This window comes from Bolinopsis microptera, chromosome 11, assembly GCF_026151205.1.
Source record: "Bolinopsis microptera isolate Bmic1 chromosome 11, MBARI_Bmic_1.0, whole genome shotgun sequence".
NCBI lineage: Eukaryota > Metazoa > Ctenophora > Tentaculata > Lobata > Bolinopsidae > Bolinopsis > Bolinopsis microptera.
In genome coordinates this window covers 960,630-985,482 of record NC_087082.1, presented here as the reverse complement: position 1 = coordinate 985,482, position 24,853 = coordinate 960,630, and the positions used below count along the sequence as shown (strand labels likewise).

General features: G+C 40.4%; 3 protein-coding genes across 3 annotated transcripts in view; 2 read left to right on the top strand and 1 right to left on the bottom strand.

Moving 5' to 3' along the window:
* The window catches only part of LOC134822730 (phosphatidate phosphatase LPIN1-like), a 582,707-nt gene that overhangs the window by 280,645 nt on the left and 277,209 nt on the right, over window positions 1–24,853 (bottom strand).
* Window positions 81–14,627, top strand: LOC134822731 (solute carrier family 49 member 4 homolog). Its single transcript, XM_063833956.1, has 13 exons — window positions 81–238; window positions 441–531; window positions 790–848; window positions 1,139–1,279; window positions 1,439–1,553; window positions 1,831–1,896; window positions 10,830–10,959; window positions 11,195–11,321; window positions 11,574–11,638; window positions 11,779–11,938; window positions 12,819–12,954; window positions 13,081–13,218; window positions 13,544–14,627. Exons 1-13 carry the CDS (start codon window positions 122–124, stop codon window positions 13,741–13,743), a joined length of 1,545 nt encoding a protein of 514 aa, XP_063690026.1. The 5' UTR covers window positions 81–121; the 3' UTR covers window positions 13,744–14,627.
* LOC134823124 (putative transporter SVOPL) lies at window positions 19,363–23,623 on the top strand. The gene is made up of 2 exons (XM_063834468.1): window positions 19,363–20,124; window positions 23,582–23,623. The coding sequence occupies exons 1-2, from the start codon at window positions 19,363–19,365 to the stop codon at window positions 23,621–23,623; spliced, it is 804 nt and encodes a 267-aa protein (XP_063690538.1).

The following is a 24,853-nucleotide window of genomic DNA, read 5'->3' as shown; positions in this document are numbered from 1 at the left end:
CCTTCGATATTCTGAGATCAAAATTCTTCTCACCCTCAATAAATGAACACAATAACTTTACTTTTATCCATGATAGTTTAATGAAGGTATTATCACCCTTTTAACAACGTTTAGAAGCTTAATGAGATCAGGCAATGCCCGATCAGAAGATAGGGACAGATTATTCAGAAGTGCTAGTGAAAATGATAATAGAAATGATCTGGACGCCTCGTTCAGATCAGTCCTCTCTAGTAGTCAGGTGATTAATAACTTATAATTCTGCTACTCCTTATCCTGCTATCTGAACCCAATACCTTTCTTAAACGTCTAAACGTTTTAAAGTTTCGAAACTTGATCAACTCTAAGACTTTGCGCTCAGAAAATAACTAGCGGTGAAGCAGTAGAAATGTTTATCTTCTCCTTCTCTTCTCTTGTTGCCGCTAACTTCACCCCCACTGCAGCTAGTCCCGCGTGAGGTATTCAGAACCACACCCGCAAGATGGTATATTCTCTTTACTCTTTGTTGGATGGGTCTGATACAAAACTTCATCGGTACGTTTATAATTTACTCGGTCAGATTTATGGTTTAAATCGTCGTCATTAGTTTTAAGTCGTTCATTTCGCTCAGCTTATAAAATAATGCTTGGTGATTTCTATTGTGCGTGTAGATACAACATTAGAATTTTACAAGTTCAATAAAACTCGATTTTAATGTTTGAATTAGCCCCACCATAATAGAGATTCCTTGTTTTGGCTACAACTTAACAGTTAACTGGTAATACAAAGTGATGTAACTTAGACATTGTTCAGGCAACACATGGGGGCCAATAACTGAGGTTATGAAGAAAGTATACTTTTGGAGTGACGAGGTAATTTGAAACTTGTACATTTTATATGATACATAATTAATGTATATTATACTATACATAATTATTAATTAATGTATATTATACTATGCATAATTAATATACATTAATTTTACATAATTAATAAACATAATAAATATCAGATCTACATCCCATAATATCGTAAAACAGTTTTAAAGCAAATTTTCGTACACGAATACTATTATAGTTGCGGAAACATTAACAAGAAACTGTGATAATCCAATCCCTGTTTATCCATGTACAAATTTAGTTATTAATATAATTTTCTACAGAGAGTAAGTTTGTTGTCCCTGTGGACGCCAGTTTTCTTCGTCCCCGGAGCCCTCCTCTTCCCCTGGCTGATGGCTGCTGCCAACATGAGATTCGTTATGCTAGCTAACTCTTCTCTTCTTGCCTTCTCCGGTATTATCAAGGTATTTCCCCTCGTGGCCTTCACGTGATCAGTTCATATCAAATATGTGTTTAATTTTCTAAAGCTGATATTTATCATTGAGTTTGATTCTGTAAGTAACAAGTTCTAAAATTTAATATTTTAAAACACTGTTAAGTGAACGACACGTCGTAATCCTCAGATTCTATCAGTAACTGTGATCCCCATGAAGTACCTTATCTACACTGCACACGTGACCCAGATAATTAACGGGCTCTGTGGAGCGGCCCCCTTCTCTTCCATCATGTACATTTCAGGTTAGTTACTGAATAAGTTAGTTACTGATTTATAACTATAGCTATGACTAACTTCAATTTCCATTAAAAATAAAGTTATAATTATAGATTGCGAGACGTAACTGATTTGATTCATCTCTTAAAATATCCAGCGGAGTCTCAAATTGTCTTGATTAATATGCTGTAATTGCTAAGAATAAACTTTTAGCAGCAAAACTTAAATTTGCATTGATATGAATAATTTTTATCAGAATCTTGATTTGAAATGCAAATTTGTTCATAACTGTCGTTTTTTCAGTGAACTGGTTTCCATTGAAAGAACAGTTGTTTGTAGCAGGAATAATAATATCATGTGTGAACGTAGGTATGTAAAGTTTTCAAGCTTTATCTTTACATAGTACATACTTTGCATACTTTAATTTGCTAGCCAACAACCCCTGGCCCTCATGGACAGTTTGATCATGTTTTGGGTGCTGAAAAAGTATTTTTGGGGATTTATGTCCGAATGATGGTATGATAAAAACAGTTTCGGCTAAACTCCTTTTTTACTCTTTAACATCTGACGCCAAGGTCGGATCATTTTTGATAAAATGTTAATCGCACAATTTAAGCTCTGAAAATTAATAAGGAAAGTCGATCACATCTCCACCATTTTCCATTTAGTAACATTGGGTGTGTACTGTGTGCGTACACAAGTTTGCACCAAGCTGTAAATCATTACAGAATTGTACAACCCTTTAAAATTCACTTCGTACAGTGATCTAATGATGTACAGTGTCCAGTCACTGTTTCATTTGTCCAGACGGCCGATAGTTTCAAAGTTCCTCATCGAGAGATGTCGGATTAGAGTTCAAACTAAAAGTTTTAGTAAACCTTTTAATGTTGCAATTTGAACTTATAAAGTCGATAAAATGGGCTGCAAATAAAAAGTTACAAACACATTTATGAACGTTGATTCGACTAATGACCTGCTGATGCGTGTTTCTATATTATTGGTGTGCAAGAATACTAGAGTAAGAACAAGAAATTAATTCTAGAACTAGAGCTTAAACTTAGAGGACTACATATTTTCTTGGTCTCTCTCACTTAAATGCTGTTTTCAGAGGGTTTATTGTAGTTATGTATTTTATTTCAAAGTATCTAGACAATCTGTACAACAAAGAAACTGGTACCTTATAAAGTATTATTATCACGTGATATTTGCAGCCAGACTGCCAAACACTCAGCCCTGGCTTGTGGTACTTTGCTCTTTATCTAAATCAGATCGATAAAATCCTGACACTCTGAGAAGTTTCCCTTTTCTTTTATTACACAGCACATCTCCTAATGCTAGTTTAAAATCATTGAAAAACATTTCATTCAAAACTTAAAAATCAAAACAATTAACTACAAGTTCAGTGGGTACTACTGAACCAGCTAACTAAACTAAAATATAACGTTTTTAAGAAAGTCTCTCTTTTTTCACCCTACACTTCCCAATTGTCATAACAGTATCACATCATTTCAGTTAGATTGTCAATCATATCGTAAACATTTCCATTCTCAGAGAAGTTTCCCTCCCATCACACAGTTCATCTCCTTTTCTGCAGTGTTGGTTATAATCAAACCTCCTCTTGAGTTTGGACTTCACTTGTTTTACCTTCACCGTTGGCTGCATACACGCTTCCTCTGTCTTTTGATGGAGAAGATTCTTCTTTTTTCCTCTTTATTCTTTCGTAGACCAGCAGACAGATAAGAAATGCGAGAGCAACAATGACGATGATCAATACCACTGAAAACCACGCAATACCGGAACCTTTACATAAACCGACCCCCAGACCATCCCACACCCAACTCTGACCCTCAGGGCAGATACATACCATGTCCTCTGTACTTGAAATATAGTTTGGAGGACATGTACAATAAGAAGAACCGGGTTTTGATGTAGAAGAACCGGGGCAATCAGTACAATATTCCTCAATTCCCTCGGGAGACTTGTAAGTGTCGGCAGGACATTGCCCACACCAGTCTGAGTCGTCCTCTTTACGTTCACGTTGAGTTCCGGGGGGACATGGTGTACAGCTAAGAAATACGTCATGATGTCGCTGACAATAAGGATCAGGAGTAGTGGGATTACAAGAGCTAATACTTTCTGGACCGCTACATCTCATGTTACCCATCAGTTAGAATATCGTCTCTGTATGGGCCACTTATCTCCAGTGCTCCAAGTGTTAAAGGTAAGATATCCCATTTCTCTACAGATAACACTAGCTGCGTCATCATTAAATCTATCGTCACATACCTTTCCATATACATAATCATATGCATAGCCACGTGTCTTTCCACTGTCATACAGCACCAGTCCTTCCTTATCACCTGTTATCCTGTTCCCAAACCTGTCAACCCGTGTAAAACTGGAATCTGAAAATTGCTAGTTTTTATATTTTTCAAAAGATACAGATTACAGAGCAACATCCTGAGATTTAAAAAACATCACTGTACTTTCAAAATATGTAATTCTCATAAAAAAGTCTTTATAAAGAGTTGTTATAACAAAGTGTTAACATACCTCCCGATCCTCCCGGTACCCAGAACACCAGAGCTAGGACAATCTCTATAAACATTGCAGAAACAAAAGACACGATCAGAAATGAGAGAAACACACGTTTGAAAAGGGTGTGCAAGATATATGATCAGGTCATTTCATTGAATGAGATGTCTAGACAGGAGAATTGCAACGAATGTAAAAGAGTGTTGAAATGTTGAAGAGTTTACATCTCGCCAGTAATTCAGTTCGTTAGTCTTTTACCTCCCTGAACAATGAATGTGCCCAGAAATTCTCAGCTATTTATGGGCAAATTACGACAATTTGTGAACTTTAATTTAGTGAGCAGGAATATTAACGGTCTGGAACTACGATTGTAGATTGTTGTCTCGTTACCCCACCGACCAGTGCGTGGTTAGATTCTTCATATTTTAAAGTGAGCTATTTTTGGATATTTCAGATCCCCTCCGTAAGCCGGTGGCCGACAATTAGGCCCCCTGAGATTCGGGTTAAACCAATCAGTGAAGATTAATTAATTAATTTAAGTTAAACTGCAGATATGATTACCTGGAATTCTAGTTGGTTGGTTAATACGCCAATGTCATTAAGTTTATAAAAATGTAATGTGGACAGTATTGCTCCGTTATTGACTCTTTTTTACACCCCTATAACACGTGTATAACAGGTGTTGCAGTACCGTTCATACTGGGACCCAGTCTATAACACGTGTATAACAGGTGTTGCAGTACCGTTCATACTGGGACCCAGTCTATAACACGTGTATAACAGGTGTTGCAGTACCGTTCATACAGGGACCCAGTCTATAACACGTGTATAACAGGTGTTGCAGTACCGTTCATACTGGGACCCAGTCTATAACACGTGTATAACAGGTGTTGCAGTACCGTTCATACTGGGACCCAGTCTATAACACGTGTATAACAGGTGTTGCAGTACCGTTCATACTGGGACCCAGTCTATAACACGTGTATAACAGGTGTTGCAGTACCGTTCATACTGGGACCCAGTCTATAACACGTGTATAACAGGTGTTGCAGTACCGTTCATACTGGGACCCAGTCTATAACACGTGTATAACAGGTGTTGCAGTACCGTTCATACTGGGACCCAGTCTATAACAGGTGTATAACAGGTGTTGCAGTACCGTTCATACTGGGACCCAGTCTATAACACGTGTATAACAGGTGTTGCAGTACCGTTCATACTGGGACCCAGTCTATAACACGTGTATAACAGGTGTTGCAGTACCGTTCATACTGGGACCCAGTCTATAACACGTGTATAACAGGTGTTGCAGTACCGTTCATACTGGGACCCAGTCTATAACACGTGTATAACAGGTGTTGCAGTACCGTTCATACTGGGACCCAGTCTATAACACGTGTATAACAGGTGTTGCAGTACCGTTCATACTGGGACCCAGTCTATAACACGTGTATAACAGGTGTTGCAGTACCGTTCATACTGGGACCCAGTCTATAACACGTGTATAACAGGTGTTGCAGTACCGTTCATACTGGGACCCAGTCTATAACACGTGTATAACAGGTGTTGCAGTACCGTTCATACTGGGACCCAGTCTATAACACGTGTATAACAGGTGTTGCAGTACCGTTCATACTGGGACCCAGTCTATAACACGTGTATAACAGGTGTTGCAGTACCGTTCATACTGGGACCCAGTCTATAACACGTGTATAACAGGTGTTGCAGTACCGTTCATACTGGGACCCAGTCTATAACACGTGTATAACAGGTGTTGCAGTACCGTTCATACTGGGACCCAGTCTATAACACGTGTATAACAGGTGTTGCAGTACCGTTCATACTGGGACCCAGTCTATAACACGTGTATAACAGGTGTTGCAGTACCGTTCATACTGGGACCCAGTCTATAACACGTGTATAACAGGTGTTGCAGTACCGTTCATACTGGGACCCAGTCTATAACAGGTGTATAACAGGTGTTGCAGTACCGTTCATACTGGGACCCAGTCTATAACACGTGTATAACAGGTGTTGCAGTACCGTTCATACTGGGACCCAGTCTATAACACGTGTATAACAGGTGTTGCAGTACCGTTCATACTGGGACCCAGTCTATAACACGTGTATAACAGGTGTTGCAGTACCGTTCATACTGGGACCCAGTCTATAACACGTGTATAACAGGTGTTGCAGTACCGTTCATACTGGGACCCAGTCTATAACACGTGTATAACAGGTGTTGCAGTACCGTTCATACTGGGACCCAGTCTATAACACGTGTATAACAGGTGTTGCAGTACCGTTCATACTGGGACCCAGTCTATAACACGTGTATAACAGGTGTTGCAGTACCGTTCATACTGGGACCCAGTCTATAACACGTGTATAACAGGTGTTGCAGTACCGTTCATACTGGGACCCAGTCTATAACACGTGTATAACAGGTGTTGCAGTACCGTTCATACTGGGACCCAGTCTATAACACGTGTATAACAGGTGTTGCAGTACCGTTCATACTGGGACCCAGTCTATAACACGTGTATAACAGGTGTTGCAGTACCGTTCATACTGGGACCCAGTCTATAACACGTGTATAACAGGTGTTGCAGTACCGTTCATACTGGGACCCAGTCTATAACACGGTGTATAACAGGTGTTGCAGTACCGTTCATACTGGGACCCAGTCTATAACACGTGTATAACAGGTGTTGCAGTACCGTTCATACTGGGACCCAGTCTATAACACGTGTATAACAGGTGTTGCAGTACCGTTCATACTGGGACCCAGTCTATAACACGGTGTATAACAGGTGTTGCAGTACCGTTCATACTGGGACCCAGTCTATAACACGTGTATAACAGGTGTTGCAGTACCGTTCATACTGGGACCCAGTCTATAACACGTGTATAACAGGTGTTGCAGTACCGTTCATACTGGGACCCAGTCTATAACACGTGTATAACAGGTGTTGCAGTACCGTTCATACTGGGACCCAGTCTATAACACGTGTATAACAGGTGTTGCAGTACCGTTCATACTGGGACCCAGTCTATAACACGTGTATAACAGGTGTTGCAGTACCGTTCATACTGGGACCCAGTCTATAACACGTGTATAACAGGTGTTGCAGTACCGTTCATACTGGGACCCAGTCTATAACACGTGTATAACAGGTGTTGCAGTACCGTTCATACTGGGACCCAGTCTATAACACGTGTATAACAGGTGTTGCAGTACCGTTCATACTGGGACCCAGTCTATAACACGTGTATAACAGGTGTTGCAGTACCGTTCATACTGGGACCCAGTCTATAACACGTGTATAACAGGTGTTGCAGTACCGTTCATACTGGGACCCAGTCTATAACACGTGTATAACAGGTGTTGCAGTACCGTTCATACTGGGACCCAGTCTATAACACGGTGTATAACAGGTGTTGCAGTACCGTTCATACTGGGACCCAGTCTATAACACGTGTATAACAGGTGTTGCAGTACCGTTCATACTGGGACCCAGTCTATAACACGTGTATAACAGGTGTTGCAGTACCGTTCATACTGGGACCCAGTCTATAACACGTGTATAACAGGTGTTGCAGTACCGTTCATACTGGGACCCAGTCTATAACACGTGTATAACAGGTGTTGCAGTACCGTTCATACTGGGACCCAGTCTATAACAGGTGTATAACAGGTGTTGCAGTACCGTTCATACTGGGACCCAGTCTATAACACGTGTATAACAGGTGTTGCAGTACCGTTCATACTGGGACCCAGTCTATAACACGTGTATAACAGGTGTTGCAGTACCGTTCATACTGGGACCCAGTCTATAACACGGTGTATAACAGGTGTTGCAGTACCGTTCATACTGGGACCCAGTCTATAACACGTGTATAACAGGTGTTGCAGTACCGTTCATACTGGGACCCAGTCTATAACAGGTGTATAACAGGTGTTGCAGTACCGTTCATACTGGGACCCAGTCTATAACACGTGTATAACAGGTGTTGCAGTACCGTTCATACTGGGACCCAGTCTATAACACGTGTATAACAGGTGTTGCAGTACCGTTCATACTGGGACCCAGTCTATAACACGTGTATAACAGGTGTTGCAGTACCGTTCATACTGGGACCCAGTCTATAACACGTGTATAACAGGTGTTGCAGTACCGTTCATACTGGGACCCAGTCTATAACAGGTGTATAACAGGTGTTGCAGTACCGTTCATACTGGGACCCAGTCTATAACACGTGTATAACAGGTGTTGCAGTACCGTTCATACTGGGACCCAGTCTATAACACGTGTATAACAGGTGTTGCAGTACCGTTCATACTGGGACCCAGTCTATAACAGGTGTATAACAGGTGTTGCAGTACCGTTCATACTGGGACCCAGTCTATAACACGTGTATAACAGGTGTTGCAGTACCGTTCATACTGGGACCCAGTCTATAACACGTGTATAACAGGTGTTGCAGTACCGTTCATACTGGGACCCAGTCTATAACACGTGTATAACAGGTGTTGCAGTACCGTTCATACTGGGACCCAGTCTATAACACGTGTATAACAGGTGTTGCAGTACCGTTCATACTGGGACCCAGTCTATAACACGTGTATAACAGGTGTTGCAGTACCGTTCATACTGGGACCCAGTCTATAACACGTGTATAACAGGTGTTGCAGTACCGTTCATACTGGGACCCAGTCTATAACACGTGTATAACAGGTGTTGCAGTACCGTTCATACTGGGACCCAGTCTATAACACGTGTATAACAGGTGTTGCAGTACCGTTCATACTGGGACCCAGTCTATAACACGTGTATAACAGGTGTTGCAGTACCGTTCATACTGGGACCCAGTCTATAACACGTGTATAACAGGTGTTGCAGTACCGTTCATACTGGGACCCAGTCTATAACACGTGTATAACAGGTGTTGCAGTACCGTTCATACTGGGACCCAGTCTATAACACGTGTATAACAGGTGTTGCAGTACCGTTCATACTGGGACCCAGTCTATAACACGTGTATAACAGGTGTTGCAGTACCGTTCATACTGGGACCCAGTCTATAACACGTGTATAACAGGTGTTGCAGTACCGTTCATACTGGGACCCAGTCTATAACACGTGTATAACAGGTGTTGCAGTACCGTTCATACTGGGACCCAGTCTATAACACGTGTATAACAGGTGTTGCAGTACCGTTCATACTGGGACCCAGTCTATAACACGTGTATAACAGGTGTTGCAGTACCGTTCATACTGGGACCCAGTCTATAACAGGTGTATAACAGGTGTTGCAGTACCGTTCATACTGGGACCCAGTCTATAACAGGTGTATAACAGGTGTTGCAGTACCGTTCATACTGGGACCCAGTCTATAACACGTGTATAACAGGTGTTGCAGTACCGTTCATACTGGGACCCAGTCTATAACACGTGTATAACAGGTGTTGCAGTACCGTTCATACTGGGACCCAGTCTATAACAGGTGTATAACAGGTGTTGCAGTACCGTTCATACTGGGACCCAGTCTATAACACGTGTATAACAGGTGTTGCAGTACCGTTCATACTGGGACCCAGTCTATAACAGGTGTATAACAGGTGTTGCAGTACCGTTCATACTGGGACCCAGTCTATAACACGTGTATAACAGGTGTTGCAGTACCGTTCATACTGGGACCCAGTCTATAACACGTGTATAACAGGTGTTGCAGTACCGTTCATACTGGGACCCAGTCTATAACACGTGTATAACAGGTGTTGCAGTACCGTTCATACTGGGACCCAGTCTATAACACGTGTATAACAGGTGTTGCAGTACCGTTCATACTGGGACCCAGTCTATAACACGTGTATAACAGGTGTTGCAGTACCGTTCATACTGGGACCCAGTCTATAACACGTGTATAACAGGTGTTGCAGTACCGTTCATACTGGGACCCAGTCTATAACACGTGTATAACAGGTGTTGCAGTACCGTTCATACTGGGACCCAGTCTATAACACGTGTATAACAGGTGTTGCAGTACCGTTCATACTGGGACCCAGTCTATAACAGGTGTATAACAGGTGTTGCAGTACCGTTCATACTGGGACCCAGTCTATAACACGTGTATAACAGGTGTTGCAGTACCGTTCATACTGGGACCCAGTCTATAACACGTGTATAACAGGTGTTGCAGTACCGTTCATACTGGGACCCAGTCTATAACACGTTTATAACAGGTGTTGCAGTACCGTTCATACTGGGACCCAGTCTATAACACGTGTATAACAGGTGTTGCAGTACCGTTCATACTGGGACCCAGTCTATAACACGTGTATAACAGGTGTTGCAGTACCGTTCATACTGGGACCCAGTCTATAACAGGTGTATAACAGGTGTTGCAGTACCGTTCACACTGGGACCCAGTCTATAACAGGTGTATAACAGGTGTTGCAGTACCGTTCACACTGGGACCCAGTCTATAACACGTGTATAACAGGTGTTGCAGTACCGTTCATACTGGGACCCAGTCTATAACACGTGTATAAGAGGTGTTGCAGTACCGTTCATACTGGGACCCAGTCTATAACACGTGTATAACAGGTGTTGCAGTACCGTTCATACTGGGACCCAGTCTATAACAGGTGTATAACAGGTGTTGCAGTACCGTTCATACTGGGACCCAGTCTATAACACGTGTATAACAGGTGTTGCAGTACCGTTCATACTGGGACCCAGTCTATAACAGGTGTATAACAGGTGTTGCAGTACCGTTCATATTGGGACCCAGTCTACTCCCTGAACCTAACTCTACAGACACATCGCTAGTCTCGACGCTAGGACTTGTAACTGATACAGCGGAGGACATTGACTACTCAACAGGATTAAGGTTATTTTACAATTTACATCTTTAAAATGCTCTAAAAATTGTATATCAACAACTTACAATTTGAATGACATGATTTTGTGTGAGAATGACAATCAACAAATCTCTGGTTCAACATTGTTTGTTACATTTTGCTGAACTCTTTGCTCTGATGTTATTTCATCATTTACACTCAGTATCTGGTGTTCTTTCATCATTAACACTCAGTATCTGGTGTTATTTCATCATTAACACTCAGGTGGTATTTGGTGATCCAGGGAGCTTGTATGATACTATGTTTGGTATTTTCTGTCATCTACTTCCCCTCTCGACCTCGTTATGCACCCACCGCTTCCTCCGTTACAGCCAGGCTCGACATCAAAGAGGTAGCATCCATTCATTTATTAATTTATTAATTTATTCGTATTTTATCTGTATTTTACCAGGGAAATAAATCACTTATTTACTAGAATGTTTGCAGTATGGTTGCAAATACGCTGATAAGAAATATGGGCGCAGATCCCCGTTGAAATTTGAAACCGGTTCACTAATCACTCTCATCTGATTTAACGCTGGAATCTGTCTCGCACAGACACGATTCCTTCCCAGATTGATAATTAACAGTCATATTTCTTCAGGGAGTGAAGATTTTACTGAAACGTGGCAATTTCTGGCTGGCCGTTCTCATGTTCTCATTAACAACGTGAGTATTATCAAGTACCTTATCAACCTTATCAAGTCCGGGCCTTCTTTTTCTAAACAAAAGAAAAATTGTATTACGCTGGTGTTACTTAAGCTAATCTAATGAAGATACGTGCACCTGTTTCATTCTCATTATTACAGCGGCACATTCAACGGGTACGGTCTCACTTTAGACACGATCGTAACAAAATGTGGTATTTCGCAAGCAGAGGCAGGATACATAGGTTTCGCAGCGCTGCTGTCTTGCGTTCCAGCAAATCTTATTATTGGTGGCCTGGGCGGAATGTTTCCCAGACGCAAGGTTTGTTACACAGAATTGGATCCTTTTGTACATCCTATTTTATTGTGATGTTGTGGTTGACGATAACAACATTATGAGCTCATCTTTAACAGCTGTGGCAAGTGCTATCTATAATTAGAATTATGTGTACTAAAATGGAACACGCTCTTGAATAAATATCAGATGTATCTGCGCGAAATTGTACGCGCATAGTGCGCGCGCATCCCTAGTTAATTTTTAGATTGTTTCGAGTGTGCTTCAGCGGGCTTGCATGAATGTATGAGACACAACCTGTCATGAGTAATGGAGCGATGAGCGATATCATCTTCACTAATATCGTAATTTACTTACTGCCAGTTTGTAAAATCTGGACTGCGAGAAAGTGTGAGCAGTGCACGTTGCCGGTTGCACAGTGACGTTACTATTTGCATCGACCATTGACGCCCCTAACATTTTTTCATATCCTGAATATTAAGGGGTCGTTCACATATAACGTAATTAATTTTGGCCAATTTTTAACCCCCCTCCCCCGGCCCCTCCGTAATCAGTTTTACACATTGTGTCAAAATTACACTAGCGTAATCATTTGGAAACCCCCCCCCCCCCCCCCCCCTCGGCCTCCGCCCTCCCCCCTCAGGCTGTTTACGCAGCTTTTTGTACCGTCAATTTTTTTCCACGTCGACCGAACGCCAAGTTGGCCGTGATATGGTACATTTTGCTGCCAAGTTGGACGTGTGCAGGTCGCAGGTCGCTTTGTTACGCCACTGCCGTTGCGTTAAAATGTCTAGTGAATATTTTATTCTATCATTTATTTATCTGAGGTGAACTTAAAATGATTTATTTGCATGAATACGAGTGTTAGATTGTGAAGATTCCCCCTCTAATTTCTCTAATATTTCAGAAAATAATGACAATATTGTTCCTCGTGACAGGAACTAGTACAATGACAGTGTTTGTAGCACAATTAGAGAACTGGCTACCCCGTAACATGACTGTAGTGTGGGTTACTGTTATAGTTGGGGTTATGTGTCTTACTGGTAAGTAATCTCATGTCATATATATATATAGTTTATATCATCTCATCTAGACTGAGTCTTACTTACAAAGAATCCCAGTTAAATTCTTGTATTTCTGCAGCTACGTTACCTACGTATAACATTCAGGAGCTGCACCACTGTTCTTTGACATGAGCGCAGAATCAAGTCATCCAGTAAGTGAGGACCTGAGTTCGACAGTTATGGTTCTGGGAAATCAGCTGATGTCTCTGTTTTTCATTGCTCTTATTCAGATTCCTCATTTAGGTAATGTGCAAATAATATGTAGTATTATGTAATATTATGTAGTATTATGTAATATTATGTAATAATATGTAGTATTATGTAATGTGATGTAGTATTATGTAATATTATGTAGTATTATGTAATATTATGTAATATTATGTAATATTATGTAATATTATGTAGTATTTTGTTATGATTTGCTGATTTACATTAATGTATTGATGTGACTGCCACTTGCAAACTTTTGTATCTTAAAATTAAGTTTTCATTAACTGATACAAACTGGTTCATTAATGAGTGTAAACTTGTTGCACCATGACGAAGTTACCACATTGATTTCCCTCAGTTGATGAAGCACACAGAGATAAGCTAAATTACGTGCTGATAGGCTCGTTCACTCTGTCCGTACTGTTCTCCACCCTGTACCGTCCTACTACCGTCAGGGAGCACATGGACTCTAACTCTGTAACTGTGGACCAACTTGATTACAGGAGCATTCAGCAGGTGGAGAATGCCGGCTACTCCATTGAGGTGTCATGTGATTGAGAGAATAAAATGTGGAATATTGTGCAATATACATCATCCACATTTTATATATAGTACAGTGTGGACAACTTGCTTACATAAACTAAGCGTAGATGTTAACTGTTAAAAGACAATTGTTGAGTTTGAAATAATGCTTGTTCATTTGTTAGGACGTGTTAATGTTAGTTTTTACGAGATCAGAAGTTTTCAGTTGATCCCTGCTGTCGGCAGGATGTTTTGTAAATGATAATGTCAAACCTGGAGGGTTTCTATTTTTTAGTACTTTACTTTTTATCTTTGTGTTTTGAAATGTGAAATGTTTTGTAGTATAAACATTTTTGTAATATAGATTGTAATGTTAGATGTATCTTAAACGATGCTGGTTTTCGTTACATCACTCAGAACAGTATGATACATACTATAGTCTATAAAGACCTCGGCATCGCCTCAATGTAGATTGTAGACATAGCGATAGTAAACTCGAACTTTTCCCTCGTGGCTCGTGGGATTCACCTACTTTATCGGACGTTATTTTGGCAGACTTGATTATGAACTCAACAGTGAACAGTCGTAGAACGTTAACTTTGGCGGACATTACGTCAGTGCTAAGCCCTCCCAAGTCCAACGCTCACGTTATTATTATATACTTTCTTCGTGATGTAACTTTTTTCTCAGTTTATCGTGTGAAATAACTTCAGCTTTGTAACGAGAGATTGTTAACGTTGAATGGCGTGATTGATATTTTTAATCTTGGTAACGTGTATTGAAATGTTGAGATATGGACAATTTTTCCGCTTAGGTCGAGGCAATGTGAATTATGAAATGATGTATTACTTAACAAGTTGTTTCAAGTGATTTTACTGAATCTGTAGTTTTTTCTTTTGATTATAGCATGAGCTCAAATCAACAACTTTAGTTATCGACCTCGAATCAGTAAGGGGGGGGGGCCAATGGCATAAATGGAGAAAATGGAGAATTACTCATAGGTTTTTCCATTTTCTCCATAGAAATAGTCTCCATTTTATGCCATTTTATGCCATTTTATGCCATTGAAAACCTGAAAAATTTAGAATTTCGAGAAAAATTATTTAAAAAAAAGATATTTTCGGCCAATAATGAACAGAGTATCATGAAACATGGAGAAAAGTGGTTTTCAGAAAAACTTTGAAAAATGTTGACTTAGAAAATTTTCGGTCCGAGTCATTTTCGATACGTACATCCCGTATCGAGAGCTCCCGATTCCGAGCTCGTGTTGCAAAGGGGAGGCCTGCCTTCCGAGATCGCATTACCTCGAGTCCAAAATTGTGCATCGAGGGGAAAAAAATATTTTCGGCAAATAATGAACAGGGTAGCATGAAACGTGGAGAAAAGCGGTTTTCAGAAAAAATTTGAAAAATGTTGACCGAAAAAATATTTTCGGCTTATAATGAACAAGGTAGCATGAAACGTGGAGAAAAGTGTTTTTCAGAAAAACTTTGAAAAATGTTGACTAAGAAAATTACCCCTCGGTACACAATTTTGGACTCAAGGCTTCCCCCTGGTAATGCGACCTCGGAAGGCAGGCCTCCCCTTTGCAACACGAGCTCGGAATCGGGAGCTCTCGATACGAGAGGTACGTATCGAGAATGACTCGGGCCGAAAATTTTCTAAGTCAACATTTTTCAAAGTTTTTCTAAAAACCACTTTTCTCCACGTTTTATGCTACCCTCTTCATTATTAGCCGAAAATATTTTTTTGGTTTTTCGGTTTATCGAAGTCTGCACCTACCCCTCGATAGTCGATACACAAATTTGGACTCGAGGCTTCCCCCTGGTAATGCGATCTCGGAAGGCAGGCCTCCCCTTTGCAGTGCGAGCTTGTTTCGACTTTCGAGGATGTAGGTCTCACTTCTCAGTGCCTATTACTCTCCCCTATTACTCACTCCTGCTGTAGCCTGTAGAAATAACTTTACACTAGGCTTGAGTAATTATGAGTTTGCCTGAAGTGTGCCTCTACTAACCTAGTATAAGCATCTAGTAGCCTACTATGAGCTTTCATAAGCTTGTTACGCCCCTAGTAAGCGTAAATAAACATGTTAGGATGTCCAATTTAGGTGTTAAATGGTGTTAAAGATGAAATTTCGAAGACAAAATTCATGGCATAAAATGGAGAAAATGGAGAATTACTCATGGGTTTTTCCATTTTCTCCATAGAAAAAGTCTCCATTTTATGCCATTTTATGCCATTTTATGCCATTGGCCCCCCCCCATCAGTAATCACCTTCCAAATCCAATTATAAATATAACATTCATAATTTAATTACAAAATCTATCCTGCTGCTATAATAGTAGTCGTAACTACGATAATATGAACAGTAATAATGAGCGTTATTATATGTAAATAGCGTTATTATATGTAAATAGCTGACTAAGGTAGACAAGTCAGTAATGATGGTATTCAGCAGCAGTCGCTCCACGACAAACCAGTGTAGAACCTTAAACAAGCGGGCCGCCTCGAGATAGGGTCCAACTTCTTAGGATGTCCGGCAAATAGGGAGGAGGGGGGGTGGTTTTGGAATTTCGGACAAATCCGGACAGGGGAGGGGGGGGGGGGGGGGGGGGGGGGGGTTTCTGAAAAAACGAACGTCCGGAAATTTTGGCAGAATTAACCGATTAACGATAAAGTCCCATTTATTTCAACTCTTTGAATTTTATTAACAATGAATTTGAGTTGGTTTTATTTGTACTCTTAAAAGTAGCTGGAAATCCGGACGTCCGGGGGAGGGGAGGGGGGGGGTTTTGAAAATTCGGACACACCCGCAGGCACGTAGCCAGGATTTTTCTTTGGGGGGGGGGCCTCGGCGAGCGAAGCGAGCCGACGCGTCCTACCCAGCGAGCAAGCTCCGGCAGGGGTCTGGGGACGCAGCCCCCAGCGGGGTCCAGGGGCGGAGCCCCTTGGCGGGGGGCTAGGGGGGGGGGGGGGGGGGGGCGCAGGCCCCCGGAAATGTTTTTGAGAAATAGGTTGTTTCAGACGACATTTGGCATTAAAGAAATTTGTAGGACAGCAATAAACTGGGACTGAAAAGAATCAAGTACTCATGTAAATTAGGTAACTTCACAACAGCAATCTGCATTCTTCAATCAGAATTTACGACTTACTCAGGCCTTATCGTCTTAAGATTTTGACATTTCCTACGGTCTATAGGGGACAAGAACTCTGAATGGAATAAGTACATGTATGGAATAAGTACATGTATAGTGGGATGTACGGAATAAGTACATGTATAGTGAGATAGTGGGATGTATGGAATAAGTACATGTATGGAATAAGTACATGTATAGTGGGATGTATGGAATAAGTACATGTATAGTGGGATGTATGGAATAAGTGGGATTTGGGAATAATTTACGAAATGCTGAAGTCAATTGCCTGCCGTTCAAACAGTACAGACTGCAGTCATAAACACAGCCCAGTTTCCAGGCGACCATTGGGACTAGGGAGCTTATTTTTTTCCGGGGGGGGGGGGGGAGGGGGGGCCTGCCCCCCCCCCCTGGCTACGTGCCTGCACACCCGGACATGGGGGAGGGGGGTGATCTTAAAATCTGCGATTTTGGTGGACGTCCTAAGCACTAAGTAGATGGCCCCATACGTCTTTTAATGTATAAATACCATCAATATAAATATAAATGTAATGCATAATGATATACGATGTACTATTGACTTCATATAAATTCAATGAGGGTCGCTAATATTTATTGTGAGACTCATTTCACAATTACGAAACAGTTTGCTTGTACAATACAACGGAGATGCTCGTTTTGCGTTTGTTGTCGGTGCTGCTTTTATTTTAATGGACATTGTTCTGCGTCTTCTTACAAATTACATTCTCTTTGGTCCGGGGGAAAATCCGGAGATTATTTTCTCCCGATCTATGGATTCTGACCGAAGCTCAAAGAGCCATATATCAGGAGTTAGTGAGCATAAGAAGTGCCCGGCCGAGTGTCTTAAAATAATATGAAAACCGCTATAGATCGAGATACTTTTCTATATTTCTTATCAGCCGCAACTAGAAAATTTAAAAGAGATAATAGCAGCTTTATCACTCAGAAATCATCCGAGTTGTAATACTTATAATAACAAATAAATTGAATAATTGGGGACCAAATTTGAATTGTCAATCAATTTCACAATCCGATATATAAATATTGTTGTTGTTGGTGACATCTCTTTGCGCGGTAAGGGGTCGTTCACATATTACGTAATCAATAATTTTCCCCCTCCCCCCTCCGTAATCAAGACCCAACCCCTCTCCTATATTACGTAATCAAGATTAGACACCCATTTATTTATTAAAAGCTATCACAACGGATTAATGAATGGAATAATCGCAAAGCACTTACTAAACGAAAATTGGTTTAAAAAACGAAAATTTTGATTACATAATTAACGAAAATTGTCCAATTGGTATTTCGAAAATCGGTAAAAAATAAAAATTTTGATTACGTCAAAATCAACGACCAAACCACATTACGTAATATGTGAACGACCCCTAAGAGTAAGAGTCATAGTGGTTTGGGGTCTTTTCTTTACACTGCTACTTCTGATAGTTAAACTTGTTGTAAGATGTTTTTCTTGTTCGTAACTTTTACCGATTTTTTACTTCAACCTTCCCCATTCTTGATAAAATGGTGTCTATGTTTGGCGTGTTTCGAGCTTTCTCTTTCAATTATGCTACTAAGTTCCAATATTCTATTTGCTGCAGTAGATTTCAATCAGGTTTCAGAAAAACATTTTCAAATAATAGTCGCGTCCTACTTGATCCAATCTACACCCAAACTTTCAAGCAATGAGCTATAATACATTCCTGCAGCATTCTACGTTTCTCAATTGTTATTCTCTTTATTAAACTCAACATTCAAATTCCTTGTTCAATATAAATGAAGCACACTCTCTTTTGTCTTGATCTGTTTCACTGCATCTTGAAAAAGGGTACACACTACACACTACACGACACACGTACCCTTTATAAATTTATATTATATTATACTGAGGGTATAATATATATATATATATATATATATATATATATCTTTATTAATATATCTTTGCTCTGCAAGCCTTATTGTGAACATCACTGAGTTCTACATTTCTTTGTCTTACTGACTTGTTAACTGCAGTGACTTGTTTAACAGCTTGCGTTGCGAATCTTTAGACTTTCATGAGCTGTTCATAATCTACTGGGTGGGCCAGAGAAAACTGATCATTATGAATTGCTTACCATTTCCTGATTTCTACATTTTGTGTCCGATTTCCACATTCTTTGACTTATTTTGTAAGTCAGACAAATATTTTTAGGATTTCATTTGATTGGTTAATTTTACACAGTGGGCTCATATAAAAGTTGACATCCAAAATCTTTCTGCGCTATTTTATTCTAGATGGTATGATATGCATTATGCGACGATTTTGACTACTTCATTCGTCACCAACTCAACAGAGCTGTAGCGGTCTTATCTTGAACCCCTCAATAATACAGTGTTCATAATTTTAATACCTTTTAGCTTTTCTATAGTTTACCGTCCAAATAATTGCTAATAACTGGAAGTTATTATACATTATTTACAGGTTAGATGCTCAATTCTTTGTTTACAATTTTACGAGATGAGTTCAGACGATGTCGACGAGAAGAGAAAGTTAAAAGAAGATTATGATAATTCTGGTAAAGAAATGGAGCTAGATATAAATGAAGCAATGGACGGTTCAACATGTGGGTGGGGCACTTTACTCTACACAATTGGAACATTCTTCTTCTGTGCGCTGGAGGGTGCAGAGATAGTCCTCCTCACAATAATAGGACCAATACTGAGGTGCGAGTGGAACCTCTCCTCTGCTGCACTCTCGGGACTCCAGACCAGCACCATCATCACCATGCTGATCACTCCTCTTGTAACCTCCACATTCGGGGACAGGTTCGGGAGAAAACGAATATCTCTGATAGCAGCTGTTGGAGTTATAACAGCAGGGACTTTATGCGGATTCGTGCAGAGCTACTGGCAGTTCATAGTCCTGCGCTTGATAACGGGAGTGTTTGTTGGTTTGGGCACTGGGCCAACTGTTGCTCTGAGTGGAGAGGTCACACCCACTAAATTCCGCGCTCTCGGTTTCTCTGGACTCTCTTTACCCTGGGGTATAGGAGCTTCAGTTACAGGAGGCATTGCTTACTTAATTCTCCATGACTATGGGTGGCGAGGTCTGGTTATTTGCACTTCTCTTGCTTTCTCTCCTTGCATCGTGTTTCTTGCAGTGATCAGAGAGTCAGCTAGATTCCAATATTACAGAGGTAACGTGAATGAGGCAGAAACCACTATTAAGAAGATATACAAGATGAATGGTAAGGGGGATGTGGTGTTGAAACTAAAGAAGGTTCCACCAGGAAGACAAGATAGCATCATTAACTGCTGCATGGTCTATAAGTTGCTCCAACAGACAGAGAACATGTCCAACTCTGTGCTTATCGTACTCTCAGGCATGGCATGCAATTTCGCCTATTATTTAAACGGCTTCGTAATGCCAAGAATTCTTAATGAAGGGTATTGCACTGGCAGCGATGTGTCAGTCGAAAGAACTTGTTCATTTGACATTGACACACTATTTGACATATGTATAGTCAGTCTAGTAGAGCCCCTGAGTGTTATCATGATGCTTCTTGTCATGGAAAAGTTTGGGAGAATAAAATGTGGAATTAGAGCGGGCGTGTTAGCACTCCTCCTCCCTACTGCCCTCTATTTCTGTGTTAGTAGGTCTTGGTTGTTTTGGTTTCTACTCTTAGAGCGCATGGCTATCTCCGCAGCAGGGCTCGCATGTGTCATCTTGATAGCTGAGTATTCTCCAACTGTCATCAGATCGTTTATGATAAGTGTTTTAGCTTCAGCGAACCGAGTGGGCGGGATAATAGGTATCCTGTGTTCAGAGTACCTATTTAATGAGGGTGTAAGATTGGTTTTTGCTGCCATTCAGGCTGCTTTTATCTTTTTTGTCTTCTGTTCGATGGGACTGAGGAGGGAAACTGTTGGAGTGGACCTTACATAGAATAGTATTTGAATCCGAACTTTAACTAAAGAATTTTCCTTTTTTAGATTAAATTATAAAATGTATTACTTTAAGAACGACAAATTTAGTTTATTTATCAATAAGACGTGAAACCGTGCACAGGGGGATTTTACTAATTCACTCGCCAGCGCGCTATCACGTGTTTTTAATGCCGTGATTTCATTGGTCACCTCTATACCGCGCATTATTTGTGACAGCACAGTTTTTTTCACATAATTTGTCTACCCACTACCGCGCGTGCAATAAACTCAATTTAAGCTCCGCTTTGTGACCGAAATGGGCCATAATATGGTTTATTATATGCACCGCATGGCCGGTAATTAGCATGGCCGGTAATTAATAATTGAATTTTAGTTATTATAGGTTGCACTTGCATAAATTCACGAACTATCAATATAACATGCACAAGAAAATTATTCCGGCAAGTTTCGGTTCATTTAAGGTTTTGTAGATCTTGTTGGTAAAGGGTAAAATATAAGCAGGAAAACAATATCCTATTGTTTTCAGTTTTGCATCGCGAACAGATATTATATCACAATTTCAAGTTGTTACACGGCCAAAGATAAATCTCACAATTGATTAGATTTGTAGGTCTGTTTATCAACGACGTGAGATTTCTTTAAGGGCAATTGAAATTGAGATCGATATGCCTCTTAAACGTGCCTCCAACTGTTGAATAGACCCACATTTTACATTCTACCAAATTCTTATCTACCTAGATTCTACCATAGTCGATATATTATATACCAGAGCACGTCACATTTCAATAATTTTACAATATGTTATTATATCAGCTACATAATATGTTTGAAGGATTAAAACACTTATGTTTTATGACGGTGCTGTTAGAATAACAGAATATTTACGCTATAAAACAGTTGACATTAAGAATATAATAACATTTCCAAACTTAGTAAAAAATAACAACTGTCCAATCTCCTAACCATGAACCTGACCAAAAATGTAAGTAAATATCAGGTTATCTGAAATCACAGTCATATCACTACTGCAATATCATTGGTTATCTTTATATCCAATGCGAAATACAAATTAGCGCGCTTTTCCTATAATCCATGGCGAGTGAATTAGTGAAACCGGGCTCTGTGAGTGATAGTGATACTGATACTGTAAACCTACAATATTACTAGGGGGTGCACGATAAAAATAAACTTGCTCGGATTTTAAAAATTTTTGTACCACTGTTTTCTAGAGACTGTGAGAATTTTCACAATACCAAATTTGTTATACCTTTTTGGAAAGATCGCAGTGAGTTTCGCCTAGGTGCCATATTTGATGGTGCGCGGCTTTTGGAGCAAAAGTAGCTGTAATTGTAAAAGTCGCGTAGTTTGACCAAATTTGTCCAAATTTAACCATTTTTGTTGTATTATATTTATTCGGATATATCTCCTATACCGGGGTCCCCATGCTACAATCAATAATGTTCGTAAACATATAATATTATTTATATGTATCATATATATTTGATTGACGCGATATTAACCCATCGAGATCGTTGCTCTGTTATTTGTGAAGGAGAACAACGATCGATGCGAAGCAAGAATATAAGTCCTCCAACATATATTTTTCCGTATAATGTATACACAGTTTATTTACAATTTAGCATGTCCAATTTCATACGTTCGCGTTGTAGAATGTAGACCCGCCGCGCACGTGTGCGCGGCTGTACATGCACGTATCGACGTATAGTAGCCACAATACATTTTGTATCACGTGGTGACCCCCACTGTCGCTTCACTATAGTGAAGTATAGTAGAGTTTCTACGATACAGGGGGAGCCGCGCACTTGTGCGCGGCGGGTCATACAGTGTATGACAAAATACATCTTAGCCATTTGTCATACGTTGTATGACCCGCCGCGCACGAGTACGCGGCTCCCCCTGTATCGTCGAAACACTACACTATAGTAAAGCGACAGTGGGGGTCAAAACGTAATACAATTAGCCATAATACCGAATACATTTTAGCCACTAGACTTAGTGAAACGTTGTATCACGTCGATACAGTGCGCGGCGGGTCATACACAATACAACGTATGACAAGTGAAACGATAATGGGGATCACCACGTATGACGTAATACAATTTTTTTTTTCGTCGGAATGACAGTGGACAGGCTGAGCATAAACGGGTGATACTCGTAAAATATTTGTTCCAGGACCGTCGACGAGTCCAACTCGGCGCGCGTCCCGGCAGGTTGTAAACCTACAAGCTGAGCACCGCCCAGTAATCTCGATCACACGATATGACTGTATAATGAAGTTATCGCTATAGGATTAGGTGTAATATGTAATATATAAATATATATAAATAAATAAAAGGTTTCAGCATATGCTCCGGTGAAGAATTTTTCAAGAAACCTTACTGCATACTGGGCGGCGCTCAGCCTTTTATTCCACCGAATCTTCTATGATTATGAACATGAATATAATAGCCTAAGGTTCCCAGGTAAAGGAAACCCTGATCATGCAACCCTAGCCTATTTCCTTATTAATAATATATGCGCGGCGTTCATTTCGAGCTTCTCGCATACCTTAAGGCCAATAAATTTAGTTCGCAATAAATTTGGCTACAAATTTTTAGATTCTTCCGTTATTTAGCTGTTTACTACTGATACTGATCGATCATTTACTTACCCCATTTTTTGATAAAGTGATCATATAAAAATTTTAAAACAGTATACACATAATGTCACAATGACCCTATATTGTGCACGAAAATTTATTTCAATCAATCAATATATGTTTTCCACAGCATCTGAGTACCTTTGCCCTGTGTGATACTCCATCTTACTAGCCAGCTTCTTCACCAGTCTTTCAGCTTCACCACCCATTCCACCAGACGTTGAGAAAACTAACGGTATGAAGCTTCCTTTCTCCACTTCAAGAACCCTTGCATTGTAACACCGTTTTTGAATGAAAACGGTGTTACAATGAATTTTACGGACGAAATGATCCCAGGGGGGACTCCCAACCCACCGCTTCGGCGGGTAGTTGACGCACCTTTCACAAGCAAGAGCCACTTTGGTCTACTTGCTGTGAGGTGTTTCAGCTACATGGGTTGGGAGTCCCCCCCTTTTTTTTTTTTTTTCTTTTTTTTTCTTCAATAAACTGATACATTGCCGGGATCGATTTGCTTGCATTGGAGGGGGCTGGGGCATGGAACACCCTTACATAAAAATATGCCCTCTCTGAAGCATTCCAATCGATCTTGCAGAAATGTCCAGCCTAGTTTGGTCTCCTAGGACTGTTCCCTTTGGCAACTCTAGACCATCAACTGGAAGAAGAACTGGCTCAGTAGTCAGTCTGCACATCCTTGCATTTCACAGTTCTCATTAGTTCTGCAAAGGTGTCTCTCAACGAGTTGTGCCACAGTGACACATATCCACCAGGTTTGCAGATGAGCGCATGGTTTGCTGAATATTTCTGGCCACACGTACATGTTTTAGGGCAATCCTTTAGGTTCAGGTTATATCTGAGCGCTATTGCGTCTGAGAACTGTTGTTTGTTTGACCCCCTTTTTCTTTTAAAAAACGAAAATGGAAGGGGGGCTGACCATATTAAAATATATTAAAGTATATTTAAGTATATCCCCGGCCCTAAATTGGGGAAAACCTAAATTCACATCCAGTTTGGTCAAAAATAGATGAGTTATGAGCTTCAAACCATATGCCCATATATTTGGCCATCCGCACCAAATTTGAAAGCTTTTGCCCAAAATTCGATCAAATTTTAATATTTTTGAATGAGACTAACTTTATGTGAAAGATATATAGCTCAATATTTGTTGAATAGTGGATACTAAGTAAAAAGACCTCCATGAATTAAATTGCACATAAAATATCTTGGTTCTAGACTATCTATATTGACAAAGTTCTTTCTCGCACCTCTGTGCGAGATGATAGCTGACCACAAAAAAATAAGCCAAGAGCCAAGTTAAAAATCATATCAGAACACGGTTCAGATTTGATCTGTTAAGAAGTACACTCATTGCATTGAGGGGAATCAGAGGAAGATCAACGGCTCA